The sequence below is a fragment of the Nicotiana attenuata genome, chromosome 1 (assembly GCF_001879085.1).
Source record: "Nicotiana attenuata strain UT chromosome 1, NIATTr2, whole genome shotgun sequence".
NCBI lineage: Eukaryota > Viridiplantae > Streptophyta > Magnoliopsida > Solanales > Solanaceae > Nicotiana > Nicotiana attenuata.
Window position 1 is genome coordinate 108,704,420 of NC_031989.1, and position 17,584 is coordinate 108,722,003.

General features: G+C 38.0%; 2 protein-coding genes across 2 annotated transcripts in view; one reads left to right on the forward strand and one right to left on the reverse strand.

Annotated features, from left to right (window-relative positions):
* The window catches only part of LOC109231832 (molybdopterin biosynthesis protein CNX1), a 14,004-nt gene extending 1,210 nt beyond the window's left edge, over window positions 1-12,794 (forward strand). The window contains exons 2-13 of the mRNA XM_019397463.1: window positions 323-449; window positions 2,353-2,483; window positions 3,701-3,802; window positions 3,896-3,979; window positions 5,194-5,421; window positions 5,810-5,997; window positions 6,097-6,201; window positions 7,027-7,335; window positions 9,778-9,932; window positions 10,020-10,126; window positions 10,977-11,033; window positions 12,380-12,794. Coding sequence (XP_019253008.1) covers window positions 323-449; window positions 2,353-2,483; window positions 3,701-3,802; window positions 3,896-3,979; window positions 5,194-5,421; window positions 5,810-5,997; window positions 6,097-6,201; window positions 7,027-7,335; window positions 9,778-9,932; window positions 10,020-10,126; window positions 10,977-11,033; window positions 12,380-12,598 — 1,812 coding nt within the window. The 3' untranslated portion in view covers window positions 12,599-12,794. The remainder of the gene's footprint in view (window positions 1-322; window positions 450-2,352; window positions 2,484-3,700; window positions 3,803-3,895; window positions 3,980-5,193; window positions 5,422-5,809; window positions 5,998-6,096; window positions 6,202-7,026; window positions 7,336-9,777; window positions 9,933-10,019; window positions 10,127-10,976; window positions 11,034-12,379) is intronic.
* On the reverse strand, window positions 13,847-17,188 carry LOC109231843 (G2/mitotic-specific cyclin S13-7-like). The gene is made up of 9 exons (XM_019397471.1): window positions 16,925-17,188; window positions 15,978-16,116; window positions 15,782-15,830; window positions 15,523-15,675; window positions 15,311-15,436; window positions 14,989-15,237; window positions 14,741-14,905; window positions 14,332-14,513; window positions 13,847-14,231 (listed from the first exon to the last, which is right to left on the reverse strand). The coding sequence occupies exons 1-9, from the start codon at window positions 16,968-16,970 to the stop codon at window positions 14,072-14,074; spliced, it is 1,269 nt and encodes a 422-aa protein (XP_019253016.1). The 5' UTR covers window positions 16,971-17,188; the 3' UTR covers window positions 13,847-14,071.

A 17,584-nucleotide genomic window follows, 5' to 3' on the forward strand; every position in this document is an offset into this window, starting at 1 on the left:
GGAAGGGGTAGGCAGTGAAGGAAGAAAAGTGGTCCCTGTAAGGACAACCTGATGGTTAATAGGCCACTGTTTGAATGACGGTATACGAGTTCCAATCTGCGGGATTTTCGGCTACCGCTGTCCAAACCAAATGGACATGAAAAATTTGAGATAAGAGAGGATACGAGGTAGAAACTATAGCAGATCGGAAGATGAAATCAAAATGGGAGATGGCGAAAGGACAAATAGAAGACTCGTAGTGCTTATTGATAAAGATTTCATATCTATTGTTGTCTCTTTGAAGGGTATGGTTAACTTTTCTTTTCGGGTGGACCTGTTGCAGGACGGGTATGCCGTTATTGCCGCTGATGGACCTGGTGAATATTCTGTAATTGCTGAATCAAGAGCAGGAAATGATGGAGTTGGTGTGACGATTGCCCCTGGAACTGTTGCATATGTAACTACTGGAGGTCTGTTTGTTCAGATATTGTGGTTCCATCAATATTGTTAAAATCTTTACCTTTATGCCTAGACGATATATTTTCTCTTGTTAATCTTGGTAGATATTTTGAATTATATCTAAAAACAAGAAAAGAAGATATCGTTATAGGAAAAAATTGATGTGTGACATCTATCTGTATCAGATGTTGTGCTGGTGGTAGACGTTGGTGCGACCACTTGTTAGATGTCTTAAACTAAACTTCAATTTATTGAATCTCTAAGGATCAAGTTAAGGTAGGTCAAATTGGCCTTAGGGTTTTCTAGAAAAGCTCTACTGTTACTAGTCATGAAAATTTGAAGTCCTATAACATGATATCCTCGGTGAAAGTCGGGCCCCTCTTGAACCGTAGGCCCGTAGCCAATGGTTGGTGAAACCCCGTCACACGGTTTGACTTGGGGTCTTGATTCTTCAATTCTCAAGACTCCAATTATGATATTCTCTGCATGAATTCTCTAAGTGGCTCTTCAAACATCTTCTAGTCAATTGTTGAAGATCATGCAACTTCTAAGCGTGCATCCCTCAGGTGTTCTTGGACTTGGAGCGAGTCAACGGTCCACTAGATAATTCGGGGTCATCTTCAATAGTCTCCACTCTTCTCGGGCTATCTAGGATCGTATCAACAACACTGCTTGAATGTGGCGTCTCAGTACATCCATCGCCAAGGCAAAGAAAAAATGACTAAGAGTTGATCCTTAATGCAACCCCCTCACAACCGAGAAGTGCTTCGAATCTCCTCCCACAATCCTAACCCAGGTTTAGCGCCATGATACATATCCTTAATCGCTCTAATGTATGTTACAAGCATACCACTAGCCTCCAGACATCGCCATAGAACCTCGTTCGGGACTTTGTTATAAGCTTTTTATAAGTCAATGAACACCATATGCAAGTCCCTCTTTCTCTCTCTATACTGCTCCACCAACCTCATTACAAGGTGAATGGCTTCAGTAGTTGATCGCCTCGGCATGAATCCGAACTGGTTCTCAGAAATGGACACACTTCTCCTTACTCTTACTTCCACTACCCTCTCCCAAACTTTCATGGTGTGGCTTAACAGCTTGATACTCCTATAGTTGTTGCAATTTTGGATATCACCCTTATTCTCGTACAATGGAATCATCGTACTCCACCTCCATTCTTTTGGCATCTTCGTCGTCTTGAAAATGACATTAAACAACCTAGTAAGCCACTCAGCGTTCTTCCAAAATTTCACAGGGATCTCGTCTGGCCCGATTGCTTTTCCCTACCCATCTTACGCATAGCCCCACAGCCTCTTCAACCTTTATACGCTTGCAATACCCAAAATTTCGACGACTCTTGGAGTGCTCTAAATCTCCCAGCACAGTGTTCCTAACCCCTCTTGGGAATGACTTGTGTATCAAGCTCACTTCCCCGTTCGCTTCATGAGTCACATAGTTGAACTTATTAAGTTTTAGTCCTGTTCAACTTGAAACCTTTAGACTCCAAGGTTTGTTTTCAAACCTCCAACATGGATAATTTATTCAAATGACAAAATTGCCCCTCTTCCAAAGCCATTTCTTTATACATTCGGGCATTTCCAACGTTATAATTGAAAACAAGACTTTATCCAATTTTAAAGCAAACCCATGTTTTAGATTATGCACCATGTATCCCATTTGTGATAGTAGGAACCAAACATCCACCAAGAAATGCATGTGCACTACATAATAAATGAATTATTAATCCATGTATTGCAATCTTTTCATCAAAGATAATGAGCAATCTGGTCCAGTAATTGCTACTTTAATGGGTTTAGAAGCTAGGCAGCTCTATTACTTTTCGACAAATGGTCATCCAACTAGTACTGTTTTGTGTGTCTATTGATTTCTCCACGTTGTCCACTTATCCAGGTCCAGTGCCTGATGGCGCTGATGCGGTTGTGCAAGTAGAGGACACTGAATCAATTTCAGCTGCTTCATCTGAACTGAAGCGAGTGCGAATATTGAAGCAAACTAGCCCTGGGGTTGATATTCGTGCAGTGGTAAGAACTTGATGCTGTATCTTAGGTATGTCTTCTGCATTTATGGTTTTGGAAAAATTGGTTGCTTGTAGGCTGGAAGGGTTGCTTTTGGAAACGACTTCCTAATTGTGTTTCATTTTCTGAAAAGCAAAACATTTGTTTTCCGGAAAAACATGTAGAAGACAACTGCTTTATTTCTTAGAACAAACATACCAATTAGTGGAGATTAAATAAACAATGTATTTACCATGTAATCTAAAAACGATTTTACATATATGCATGTCTGTGTTTGACCTCATTCTGGAGAGAATGAGTGAAGAGGCAGATTGCATTCCGATTTCTGGCATGGTTGAGCAATAGAAATCTAGATATTGGCATGAATATCTCGGAATATTGATCCACGGATTTTAATAAGTGTTTTCATATTTTGAAGTGATTACTGTATTAACTAGAGCCTCTAGTACATAAAATGTTTGGCAATGAGCTTCACCCTCAGACCTACTGATACATTAAGCTGACTGAAGTTTGTTTCTGCACTACTGCTGATTGGTGCGGCTATTGGCAATTTGTGCAACCCTAGGGTTGGTCTATATGACGGAGAAGTGAGCTTAATGGTCAGTTGTCAGAACTATTGATAGCTTACAGCATAGTAGTGCGTGTTAACTTGTTATCTTTTGCTCGAATATGACAACCCACTAATTTTGAGTCAAGTCAGTTTTAATGCATCTTCATAAAATTCTTTTGCCCCCGGAGAGCCATAAAGTATGTATTCCCTCCGTTCCAATTTATGTGACACTCTTTCCTTTTTTAGTCTGTCCCAAAAAGAATGTCACCTTTCTATATTTAGAAACAATTTAACTTCAAAATTTTCATTTTACCCTTAGTAAGATGATTTATGGCCACACAGATGTAGAAGACTTATTCTAGACCACAAATTTCAAAAGTTTCCCATTCTTTCTTAAACTTCCTGCCAAATCAAACGGTGCCACATAAATTGGGATGCAGGGAGTATTTCTTTTGGAATACTGCATATTTACGACTTTTTTTTGGGTAAAAGCATATTTGAGAAAATCTTCTCCTTATAGCTACTTGAACTTTTTTGTTGGGCTGTTCTTTTTGGAAAGGAGGCTATAGGACTTGAAAATGGAACAATTGCTTGTAATTACTTAACTCATTTTGACTACCACTGTGAGTGCTCAGTTGGTCCTTTTTAACTGCTTTAAAATTATCTTTTCCAGGGATCTGACATTGCACAGGGTACTATCATAATGAGATCTGGGGAGCGATTAGGTGCTGCGGAAATTGGTCTACTTGCCACAGTAGGTGTTGTCACAGTGAAGGTATTTGTTTTATTTCCTTGCAGTTACTTCCAATGCTATAACTCATAATGGCTGCCTATTTCTTATGTTGCATTTCGGATTGCTGATATACAGGTTTACCCTAGTCCAAAAGTTGCCGTCTTATCAACAGGGGATGAGCTTGTAGAACCAACAGTTGGGAGATTAGACCGTGGTCAGGTTGTGGAAGCTACTATGACGTTCCTTTTAAAGAAAAATTACCCGATGCTCACAGTGGCGATGCAGTTGCCGTGATAATAAAACTTCTGTCTGCTTTAGTTTGTGACTTCAAAAAGAAGCATCTTAACCTGAATATCTAAAACATCTCATCTATAATATTATTAATGTTGAGCATAGATATCTAAATTGTTTGCATTCACGCTTCGAAATCCCATTTAGTTTCACCTCAATGTCGCTCTTCTTATGCTGACTAAACTTGCAGTGCATATATTTAGCTTTACTTCTACTTATCCTAAAACCCTTAGTCTCTAGAATCCTTCTCCAAAATACAAGCTTTTGGTTGATGCCCTCGCTGGTTTCGTTAATTAGCACTGTTAAGTTCGATATTAATTTAAGGAATGTGTTTTGATCTCGTTACATGGTATTGGACAATCCTCCCCTCAAGAGCTAGGTTTTGAGATTCAGTTAGGCCCAATGTCTATTTCTTCACATAGTATCGTAGCCGGACTCAAGCTACCCCTGTTGTTGGGTTTCTCAATGTTAGGCTCCGTGTTATGTTATCGATGCTCCAATTGTCCAGTCTTGGGCGTGCGGGGGATTAAAGTCCCACAATGATTGAGAGTGGGTTGTGGTCTCCTAATATGTCTTGGGCAATCCTCTCGTGAAGAGGTAGACCAAAGATCCATTTCTTCACAAGCACAATATCGTCAACAAGTAGCATACACTATAGGACCTCTTCTTGCATTATATTACATTTGTTGATATATCAACAAATATTTCAACCAATTTGAATTTTATATTATTCTTAGAAAACCTTTATCTTTTGGACCTGTTCTCTTACAATCAGCAAAACCATGGTGAGACTTCGTCAACTAAATATTGAGGAATATCAATTATTGAACATTCACTTGTGCATCCATAACCTAATGGTACTTGTCAGATTGGGTGTTATTCTTTCGCAAGCTTGCAGCTCTTCTTTCATGGATATTCTTCAATAAATTTCCTTTTTCTATTTTTCGTATATTGATGAGATTTCGTCAACTAAATATGAGGAATCTGTCTTCCTTCCTTTCTTTCTTGTTATACTCAGGTATCTTATACATAATTCCCTCCTGTTCTTTGTATGGTTACTATAGTACTTGTAATTGACTACATTATTTGCAAAGATATTCGCCTCTGGCGGATTTTATTTAATTTCTATTTGTCACAAGCAGATTAGGGACTCCAACCGTGCAATGATCCTTACTGCTGCAACACAGCAGCAATGCAGAGTTCTCGACCTCGGTATAGCTCGTGACGATGAGCAGGAGATTGAGACGATGCTAAACAATGCATTTGCTTCTGGAATTGACATCCTTGTCTGCTCTGGAGGTGTTTCCATGGGAGACCGGGATTTTGTGAAACCTTTACTTCAAAAGAAAGGGAGAATATTTTTTCAGAAGGTAATGCTGGCAATTTCTGTTTACAGATTTTGGGAACTTGTATTTTCAAAGGGTAATGCTCACTGCGTATGCTTATGGGGTTGAGCTTGGAGCTTGTGCTATGCATTAATGTTTCTTTCTTGTATCTACACACGTCTTGTATCTATGGAATCAGGGAAATAATTACTTTAGGGCTTTTTTCACTTTTGGCTGGTGGCTCAATATAATTACGGGCTGTAGCTCAAATATACAAAACATATACACTGATTATGTATATGGTATGTATATTTATGTACATTGTATGTATATAAACAGATGTACATCAGTGTTTCTTGTTTGTATATACACACGTCTTGTATATATGAAATCAGGGAAATAATTACTTTATTTGCATTCTTTACAAATCCAGGTTCTCATGAAACCAGGAAAGCCTATCACATTTGCTGAGATCATTCCCAGATCATCCAACGGGACTTCCGGGAAGATTCTTGCATTTGGGCTACCTGGAAATCCTGTGAGCTGTTTGGTCTGTTTCCATCTCTTTGTGGTTCCAGCCATTCGACACATCTCTGGGTGGGCAAACCCTCATCTTCCAAGGTTGCCAAGAGTGCTCCTCAATCCTTTTTCTATTCAACATTTGGTTGATTTATAGTCGTCCGATTTCACTAAAGCAGTATCTGTTTCTAATAATTGTAGAGTGCAAGCTCGTGTAAAGCATTCAATTAAGACAGATCCTTTCCGTCCAGAATACCATCGAGCTGTTATCTCCTGGCAGTTGAACGATGGGTCGGGTTCCCAAGGGTAAGCGTCTTATTTTCTGTTTTTGTTTCTCTTTCTTTCAGAACATGCAGTTCCATCCAACTATAATCTTTGAAGAGTAAATTTTGAGAGTTAGTTTCATATCATTTTTCAAATGTATTCATCAAAATATCATTTTCCAAGAAGGGGAGCCTTGACGTAACTGATAAGTTGCTGCCATGTGACCACGAGGTCAGGGGTTCGAGCCGTGGAAACAACCTCTTGCAGAAATGCAGGATAAGACTGCGTACAACAGACCCTAGTGGTCCGGCCCTTCCCCGGACCCCGCGCATAGCGGGAGTTTAGTGCACCGGGCCGCCCTTAAAATATCATTTTCCAAATGCACTTACTGGTGTCATAGATGCTGGTTTTCCTGGATTTTTAGCCTATTGTAGCTCCCTTCTTGTTTATTCTTTGTCTGATGTATCGCATATTGCAAATTATGAAGTGCTTAATATACGATCTTTTTCAGTGATAAAAAATCATTTGATGTGAATGCTATTCATTTTACTTTGCTTTGTAGTCTTGGATGTACACTATTTCAATAATTCCAAATTTGACCTATTTGTACATAGATCACAAGATTGTACATTTTTGCTTCTTCATTGTTTATCCTGTAAAATCCTAAGGGGTTGTTTGGTTCAAATCCTAAAAGATTCATTTGAACCCAAGTAGAGCAGGCGATTCATTCATCGGTTGATATTTTGTTTTGGGGAAGGAGAGAAGAGGGGTCAAGATTAAGATGTCCAATACTTCGTTCATGCTTTATTAGCAGACTGTTGCAGTGGATGGCATCAAATGCTTCTTTTTCCCCTTTATGATTTACAGGTTCATGGCTGAGAGTACAGGTCATCAAATTAGCAGTCGACTTCTCAGCATGAAGTCAGCCAATGCTTTATTAGAGCTTCCGGCTTCAGACACTTCATTACCTGCTGGTGCTTTAGTGTCTGCAATTTTGATTTCTGATATAAGCAATTCGCCAGGGAGCAGGAGTTTGCAATTGCCAGACTTGAGTAGCGTCCAACAAGAACATAAGCCAGCAGCTGCAAATACTGGCAGTTGTGAAGATTCTGAATTTAGGGTAGCTATTCTTACAGTAAGTGATACTGTTGCGGCAGGATTGGGACCTGATCGCAGGTAATTTATAGCAGGGAGCCGCTTCTCTTCTATATTTGCCACTGTATCAAGTTGCTCCTTTGTTTTGAACTTATGTTCCATATATTTCAATATTTCATAATATCTTAATACATGCACTCTTATCTTTTCTCCTTTCTTCCTTCTGCTTATTTTTCTACTATATTCCTTATTATTCTGCATTCATGCAAACAGTTGAGAGAAAGAGTTCATTACTGCCATTTTGGCATGCAAATTTCTGTTAGCTTGTAATTTGTTAATGACATGCATATCGTAAAATTTAAGCTTGTTAAACTGAAAGTTACTCAGGACAGATGGTATGTCTAACTATTTGCAAGAAAAGAGGAAGACCTTCAAACTTTGTAGTCATGGGAAACCATTGTTAAGAAAGAAACTCTTATTTTCATTTGCCTCCATAGCCACTATAAATGACCTACATCTATCTCTCGGTAAAAATTACTTCATTTACTTCCACGGCCACTATAAATGACTACTCTAACTACTCTATCTCTTGAGTGAACCACTCTTTGTCCATAAATGACTACTCTAACTACTCTCTGTCTTGAGTTTACCTCTCTTTGTCCAGAGACATATTGGCGCAACTGACACACCACTTCTCAGTTTAAGATTGAAAGAGATGCATCAGGATACACCTTTTTGGTTCGTGATTCCAAAAGGGTCACTTTAGTGATGCAAAAGGAAAAGTGACAAATCTGATATTGCTCCATGTAAAAGTGAAGCATGTGTGTACTCAGACACTTCTACGAATATTAAGCTACTTCCTATTACTTGGTTTTGAATGGCTTCCTTCCCCCACCTCTATCTTATAAAGAGAGTACTTGCATCAGGATACACCTTTTTGGTTCGTGATTCCAAAGGGGTCACTTTAGTGATGCAAAAGGAAAAGCGGCAAATCTGATATTGCTCCATGTAAAAGTGAAATGTGTGAGTACTCAGACTCTTTGCTACAAATATTAACTAGGTGTTTGAAGTGCTCCCTTCCCCCATCTCTTTTACATAAAGAGAGAAGTTGCATTAGGATACACCTTTTTGGTTCATGATTCCAAAAGTGTCACTTTAGTGATGCAAAGGGAAAAGTGGCAAATCTGATATTGCTCCTTGTAAAAGTGAAACATGTGACTTAGACTCTCTGCTACAAATATTAAGCTACTTTATTACTTGGTGTTTGAATGTCTCCCTTCCCCCACCTCTTTTATATAAAGAGTGAAGTTGCATTAAGATACACCATTTTGGTTAGTGATTCCAAAAGGGTCACTTTAGTGATGCAAAAAGAAAATAGCAAATCTGATATTGCTCCATGTAAAAGTGAAACATGTGAGTACTCAGACTCTTTGCTACAGATATTAAGCTACTTCCTATTACTTGGTGTTTGAATGGCTCGTGTAGCGTTAATTAGGAACCCATCACTTTAGTTCCAGAAGAGGCAAGGTTTACCATCCTAAATGATAAAACAATTGGGAGGATTCCTTGTGGTAGTCATGTTTGAGAAGTTGAAACTTCGCGGCAGGCATGTGCACTTTGACAAGCCTTTCTCCCCAGAAGAACTAGCTCTGCTTCTATGTTTTCCTTGGTTTTCGCAGAGATAAAAGAACTACTACTGTACAATTGATTTGATCTGATGGTGTTTCTTTTCTTTCCACTTAAAATGTCTCATTTCCAAGTGAACATTTTGTCAAATGCGTAGATATTCTATTTTGGGTTCATCATATGCTGATTACTTTAAAAAAAGGGCTACTCGGTGCACTAAGCTAGCTGTGCACGGGGTCGGAGGAAGGGCCAGAGCGTATTGAGTCTTTTTTACGCAGCCTTACCTTACATTTCTACAAGAGGTTGTTTCCGCAGTTTGAACCCCTGACCTCTTCCTGGTAACACCGAGGCAGCTCTTATCATTGCGCCAAGGTCCCCTTCCATAGGCTGATTCCTTTCTCTGCATTAACATTATTTTTTGTTAAAGAAATGGATCTTGGCCCTAAATCAATCCCAAAAGCTAGCTCAAGTGGTGAGGATTGCTCAAGCCATACTAAGGAGATCACCCATCCCTTAAAGCACCGATGTAGGACTCTTCACGCCCGACACCCCTTATGCCCAGGGATGGACATATGGAGCGTGGGAATTTAATATGAGGGCCCAACACGGGGAAACGAGAATTGAGATGAGTGCAGCTCTGGTACCATGTTAAAGAAATAAATCTTGGGCCTACCTCAACCCCAAAAGCTAGCTCAAGAGGTGAGGATTGCCCAAGCCTAAGGAGACTACTCATCCCTTAAAGCACGTTGTGGGACTCTTCACAGTTTTCACCTTGGATAATTTTACATGGCTGCTTGATATTTTCTTGCTCCCATAATATGTTAGAACCCATTAGAAAGGCTCCCCTTCCCTGATTATCAACTGATTTGAGTATCTTTATGCTATATGATCTCGCAGTGGTCCAAGGGCAGTTTCTGTCGTCAATTCATCGTCAGAAAGGCTTGGAGGGACAAGTATAGTTGCAACAGCTGTTGTGCCAGATGATGAGCAAAAGATAAAAGACATGTTGCAGAAGTGGAGTGATGTTGACAAAGTGGATCTTATCTTACCTGGTATGTTCCTAAGTTATTATGGTCATGGTCCCATTTCTTTGCCGAGCTGATAATATTTTTATTAATTACTCTTACTGGATGAGTCAGGTGGGACCGGCTGTACGCCAAGGGATGTTACCCCTGAAGCTACCAAAAGTATGATACAGAAAGAAACACCTGGTCTTCTCTATGTTATGATGCGAGAAAGTCTGAAGGTATCAAAGTTCTCATATCACTGTTATTCCATGGGCATTTTATTCAATTGCATATGTATTAAATGTGGTAAAATTTGGCAGATAGTTTATACACCCTTGTCTGTATAACCTTCACCTAGTTCATTGCCGAAACTATGGGGGCATTGAAAAACAATGAAATGATAGAACTAGGTGCACAACCACATGCTCATGTCACAAGGTCATTGTCGTTTGTTACCACTTCTGAAAAGAAGATAATGTACTTTACAGGTAAAAGATTAGGATAAGAAGACATTCTATGACGTTGTAGGGAGACAACAACAGACCAAGTACTTAGTTGAATTTTTTCCGTCTGCCTAACTTTGATAGACAGAGTTATCCGGTGGATAGTCGAGGTGTCTGTAAGCTGGTCCAGACACAACTGTTATCCAAAAAAGTATATAAATGAAATAAAAGGGAGAAGGAGCAAGCTTTGAAGCTGACTCTGTTCTAGACCAAAAAGAGCTGTATCCCAAACTGCACCCCACCCACCACGAAAAGTATCTCAACCTTTGAAGTTGACTCTTTTCCTTAAGTATAAAAATGAACGTAGAGAATTCAAGTTAAGCAAGTGAATTTTCTGTCTGCCATTCTGGTGGCCTTCTTGTATTAAAGCAATGAGGGATGTGTATTATCAAACAACTAATGACGTGACCTTCCTTAGATAACATCAGATATTTAATCTTCCTCAGGATTACTATATATCTCTGTTAACCCTTCTCCGATGGTTCAACATTTCGCATGCTTACGCAAGGCAGCTATAAATTTTTTCCCTGACCTAGAAAAATATTTGAATTTCTTCTAATTTCATGATGCATCTGACTTCACACAGGTAACGCCTTCTGCAATGCTCTCACGTGCAGCAGCTGGAATAAGAGGATCAACACTGGTAAGAGCACAAGTCCAATCGTATCTTTATTAGCACGAACCACAAAACACACCAACACAAGTTAGCCCAAAGTTCCCTCATATGGTTGATAAGCTTAGCCTAAAGTTGTTTCCTTGAGTAACACAAAGATAAGGCATTTGTGGTTCTGTATTTGCATTCTTAGTCTTCCATTTTACTGAACTCCTTTCCTTAGCAAGTCGAATCTGAGTGTTGAGTTTTAAAACTGTGGTTGGTCTTTCATTTTATTGAATAATAAACTCCTTAAGCAAGTCCGAGAATTGAGTTTTAGAACTATGGTTGGTATTGCCATCAATTATGCATTTTCTCTCCCTAATCCAATGATTATTTCTATTGTTTGTTTGTCCGTAGGTTTTCCTCTACATTTGTGTTTTAGGTATACGATGTTTTGCCTCCGGCAACAGGCATCACACTTCTATTACACTTCCATAGTTGAAATTAATGGGAAAAAGAATCATGAAGATCTTCGATGTAATTTTATATCCAATCCTTGCCCCTAGTGACTTGTTTGTTTTGTCGTCTAAAATTCCTCCGAATCACATAGTTAACTGCAGAAGGTAGCTAATTATCTGGCAGTTGACAATTGATTGCTCATGGAATTAGCAAAATTTCCAGAAAATAGCTACTTCTGCTGCAATGGTTAATCTCCTAAGATTTACACATGTTTCAAACTTTACAAGAAAGGGAATACTTAAAGTGAGTGTTGAGTTTTGATGGATTTCTTTATATGTGATCCATAGTTGCTGTTGTTTTCTTTCTAGTAATCGACATTGTATTCCTGCTTTTTCTTTCCCAATTTTGTCTCCTTTTCTTAATCACTCGACTTATCCGAACCAGTGGCAGTCATAAGTAGACCTAGCTACTGAATAGCCAAGTAGAGGATTCAGATTTAGTTAGGCATTCGGAAACTCTCTTTTTCTCTATTAGAAATAGGGAAGCTGTTCAATCTGTGAAGTACAGCCACTCTTTTCTTTCTTATAGCCAAGTGCAGCCTGCATTAAGTTGAAAGGATCAAAATGTACAAAATCGAAGTGATCGACCCTATTCAACTTCGACCCTATTCAATTTGGGATTTTACACAAATAGTCGGTCAAATTCACGGTTTACTTTTTTTAGCGAGTATATATTGATTATACACAGTCATATACATGAATTAGTTTAAGCGATTTGGTGGACGGCTATTTGGGTTAATTCTTCCTTCAATTTCATCATTTTGGAGATCTTGTGCTCTTCTGGCTACTGTGCCATGTTATTTGACCCTCTTATAATTTATGTCAAATTCTGAACCTGAAGAATTTTGCCTTCTGTATGTTTCACAATGTTTTCAGATCATCAATATGCCAGGAAATCCAAACGCGGTTGCCGAGTGCATGGAAGCTTTGCTCCCCGCCCTTAAGCATGCGCTGAAACAGGTAAGGGGTGACAAGAGAGAGAAACATCCTCGTCATGTTCCTCATGCGCAAGCTGCTCCAACAGATACTTGGGAACGCAGTTACAAGTTGGCTTCAAGTGGTGTCCAAGAACATGGTTGTTCATGTTCCCACTAAAATGTGACTTAACGAAATATTCCTGTGAATTTTCCGATGAGTTATGTTGTTATAGGTTACTGAAGTATTTTGTATATACTTGGCAAAGCTTACTTCCCACTTCAGGAATATATACCAAAGAGTAATAGACTCAAATGTTCCTTGTTGTGATCTCTCTCTTTGAACTGCCAATAATATCTCTTTAACATTTACTAAATTGAGTTTTGTTTGAGATATTATCCTTCCATGTGGGAATAAACCTGTTCATTGTCAAAAGATCCAGTGTCTGTCCTTATGAATGTGGCATTGTTTTTCACTTGAATTATGCTTCGAGGGTCTATTGGAAACAGCCTCTCTACCTGCATTAGGTAGGGGTAGGGTCTGCGTACAGACTACCCTCCCCAGACCCCACTTGTTGGGATCAAACTGGGTTTTTTGTTGTTGTTGTTGTTGTTAAAACAGTCAAACAAAGCAACCCAAGTGACCAGTTCAGTGAAAGCTAACTCTATAGTTATTTAGACCAGGCTGTCCCAAAGCAGAACGTGCCCGCGAGGTAACCATCAGATGGTGTAGATAAAATTTGAATTAGTGGAATTGATAAATTTCTGTTCTTGGCTCTCAAGTTGATGGATTTGATGAGATGTTGAGATAGTTTGAGTGAGCTCAGACATGACAGCCAAACTGTTCCATGTAGGATGGTTATTTGTTAAAAATGCTCTTAGACATTGGATTTTGGGGAATGTAGTTTCAAGAGATTTCAAAGTTGCTCGGATACGAGTGTGAGTGTCCGACACAGGTGCGAATCTTGAAAATAAAAGTAGGGATACGGATCCTAGTACGGATACGGGTGCGGGGATCCGACTAAAACTAAGTCAAAAAATAAAAATATAAAAGTATCTCTAAAAATATAAAAAATATAAAAATAGCTTGATGTGTGAATTTCCTTTTTATGTTATTTTCTTCAAATTTACCCTAGTTTTGGTTATGATTTCGGAAATCAAATTGTATTTCGTCTCGAATTTTTCTATCTGTCGTGGTCAAAGTACCCAAAATTGTTTTGATCAGATCCGTATTAGTGTTGTCAAAAGTGTGCCACCTAAACTGCCATGTAGCAACCTAAATTTTCATATCTTAACTTTTCATATGTCAAAAGCGAGCTCTATGCATGCAGAGACCATTGTGATGTCAACAACCATGTCTCTCTCATTCAACGAAAAAAAGAAATAAAAAAATAATAACAACAAACTAAATAAACAGAGTAATGACACATTTAAAAAAAATGAATGAACTAGTTATATTCACAAAAAACAATATATTCTGGATTTACATGACTTCACTAGTAGGTAAAATCATAATCAACCATAGCTTTTCTCCAAAAAATTCACACTTCAAAAGTCAAATAATAGTATCACACACCACTTAGTCTAAAGCTAGTGAGATCACAACAGTAACATGATCCCAAAACCTTTCCACCAAACTTAAAAATAACATTCATCAAGAAGAGGAAGCAGCATCAGTAGTAGGTAGGAGATTTCTTGCTGGCGGGAAGAAGGCGACAGCACCTCTATCTGGACTCGAAAACTTCCTATAAATTGCCTTGAGCTTACTTTCTGCAGCACCCAAGTGATAGCTAACCAATTGCTTTGCACATTCCCTGTTACACAAAAAAGTTAAACTCATGAGACTATAGAAACTTAATATCAACCTAATTAAGATACTTAAACTGAAATGAGTTCGTTCTTGAGGAATATTACATCAACTGATCTTCTGAGTAGCCAGTATGGTGCTGCAGAGTTTGAGTCCATAATGGAGTTTTGTTGAGAGTGCTACGAGCAGCATAAACGGACGATGCTGCTAGCATTGATGGGCAGTATGATATTGTGGTCTTGTAGTTCATAAGACCAAGTTCAGCAAAAAAGAAAGTCATGTTCTCCATCTACAACAAGCAACAGAAGAAATATTATTTAGCCAAGTTGAGATAAAACAAGAATTCATGTCCAAACATATGCACCATTATCTATATACGTATATAATAGTGTATATTCATGTATGTATTATACTTGATATACGAAACATATACATTTGTTGGCTATGCAGGGCCCAATAAGGTTCCTAAACAAGAATTCATGTCGAAAGATGGAACCAGAAAGATTAGTATAGTACCTCCTGATTATCAGATGGTGTTGCAGCTTTAATGTACCTAACCAGAAAAACATATGGTGTTGGAACTGTCAAATACCATTCCAATTTCCCAAGAATAGCTTTCTCCACCTGAAGTATTTGCTCTCTGGCATATGCATTGTCTGATATATGAATGAAATCATTCACCTGCAGAGATCAAGAACATATCTAAGTTTCAATCTACACCCAACAAATTACTATAGTATACTGAAATGTGCATAATATACTACCTCTGGTGCCCAAATCTCTTCATACTTGCAAGCAATTAGCATTGAGCTAATGCCTACTAACTGAAGTTCCTTCCTTGGAACCGTCTTCAGCGAGAGGAATCGGTCCAGTATGTTAATTGTAAGGTAAAGGCTCTCAGGCATAAGCTCAAATTTCCTGTGAACTTCTATTAACCAGTCCACTAAAATGGCTCTCATCTTGTGATTCAGGTCTGGCTGAAAGTTCATGTAATCATCCACTCGACTTTCACCCTGGATCAGACAATCACAGAGAAATGAGATTCTAAACAGAAATAGAACAAGAGAATGAGATTCACAAATATACCTCAGTGAGCTTGTAGAAGTTGTAGATATCCTCAACATACTCTACAGCAGCCAAATGATTATCAGCATCCGCGACATCGATGTCCTCAATCTCATACTTTGGTCTATTGGAAAGTCCACAAGCAGCCTGAGAAAGAACACAATTTTATCAAAATGTTGATATTACTACTAAGTACTATTGATCTAAACAGAGAAAATGTAAATGTGTATAACCTTGCTTCTAGCAGTGAGGGTAGAAGTGAGAGTCTTTCCGCTCTTCTTTGCTTTTCTTTTGCTCAATGGACTTCCCTCAACAGTCTTTATTTCCTTATCTGATGCCTTCTTCTTGGCTGGTACATCTTTATTGACAACTTCTGCTAGTGATTTCTACAGAAAAAAGAAAACAGAAAACAACTTATATCCACCATTTTCAAGGACCTTGAAAAGTTTCATAAAACCATTTACAACTATAATTGTTTAGGCAAATTTCCACCTTGTTCTTCTCTGCTTGTGCATTAGCTAGCAACTGTGCACAAAAGCTCCTGAAAAAGAAAGAATGTTCTATAGGAGTTAAAGACAGACAGATATATGAGATGAGACCAAAGCCAATACGAAATAACTGCTACTACTACTACTATGCCGCAGTCCTAAAGATAATGGAATTCCAATTTTTTTTTGAGAGCATTTACCTAGTCACAGGGCGAGAAATCTGAGCTGCTTTAGGCTTTCCTTCTGCAGCAGGAGCAGGCACAAGGTTGCCAATGTCTCCGAGAGCACGCCTATTTCTTCCATCGGCCTGTCCATTTTTCTGTTTTCCTCCCATTTCTCCTACAGATATAACATAATTCTCATGAGACAAAGGATAATGAATCAGGAATTTCAAGATTTAAATTAATCAACCACTACCCAAGCAACCAATTTAATCAATCAATGAACAGTTCAATCCTAAACTAAGTGAGTCCAAACCCACTATAAGCACACACAACAAAAGATTCTTGAATGTCTGAAGACAAGAATGAATCAGCAGCATAACTTACATCAGAACCCCAAAAAAATAGAGATTCAGTTGACACTTAATTAAAACAAATTATATAACAATACACAGTATTTCAAGAAACCCACTATAAGCACAAACACACAAAACAATTACAGTAGTAGTTTTTTTTTCTGTCTAAAAAAAGGAAATATCCAAATAAGATTCAATTGAAATTCAGTCAAAAATTGGAAGAACAAAAAAAGAATGTAACAATTTTAAATAATTAAAAAAAAAAAACCACTATAAGCACAAAATAGAAAGAATCTTGAATGTCTGAAAACAAGACAAATTCAGCAGAGATTCAGTTGAAACTAACGCACACTTTAAAAGATCCTTTTTTCTGGGTCAGAAAAGAATAATCACCAAATGAACATCAATTAAAATTCAGCAAAAAATAGGAAAAGAATGTAGCAATACTAAATATATCAAGAAAATATTATAAGCACACACACAAAAAAATCGATTTTTAATTCCTGTCAGATAAGGAAAAAGCCCCCAAATGAGATTCAGTAGAAACTAATAATACACAAAAGGATATATTAATTGAAATTCAGTAAAAAAAAGCAGAGAAATTAATAAAACCAGAAATTTGATTCTTACCTCTGGGTAAATTGTTAGGAGCAACAACAGCAGTTTTATTATCCATTTGAAGATTTTCTTCTTCGTCTGAATTATTATACTGACCAAAAACACCACCTATACTCGCAAATATCGATGAAATAAACGATTGGAGACGACCGTTACCCGCCTCTCCTCCTCCTCCACTTTCACTATCTTGAGTCGCCACTATTTCTCTTCTTCTTCTTCTTCAAAATTTCTTTCTTTTTGAGTTTTTCTTCAGATATTTGTGAGTAAAAGAGAGAATTTTGGTGATACTATTAGGGTTTTTATATTGGGCGAAAAGGAGCGCTTTTGACTTTAACGGTCATATTCTTTTGCGTTTTTGAATCAGGAGCGTTAGATGGGAAATGATCGGACGGTTGAGATCTGTTTAAAGGCTTTTTTTTTACTAGCCGTTAGACAGTAGTGAGCTTATGGGAGAAGACATCAGATGTTACCGTTTGGTAAATAAATTTCAGCCATTTATAAATTTCCTTTTGGAAAAGTAGGTATAATTATTTAGAAATGGTTCTCTTATGCTGCTAGCCTTTATTTTTTTTCCAAAAAAAAAAAAAAACATTGAAAAAATATTTATGTTGACTATAAGTGAGTAATAATTAATTAAAATTTACTACTTTTATTAAGTTATTAATAGATCCC

Excerpts from the sequence above, each read along its gene's own strand:
- LOC109231843 (XM_019397471.1), bottom strand. The coding sequence starts at position 16,970 with ATGGATAATAAAACTGCTGTTGTTGCTCCTAACAATTTACCCAGAG. Across the intron at positions 15,831-15,977 it reads ATTTCTCGCCCTGTGACTAG|GAGCTTTTGTGCACAGTTGC; the intron begins GTAAATGCTCTC and ends TTTCTTTTTCAG. Across the intron at positions 14,232-14,331 it reads TACTCAGAAGATCAGTTGAT|GGAATGTGCAAAGCAATTGG; the intron begins GTAATATTCCTC and ends TTTGTGTAACAG.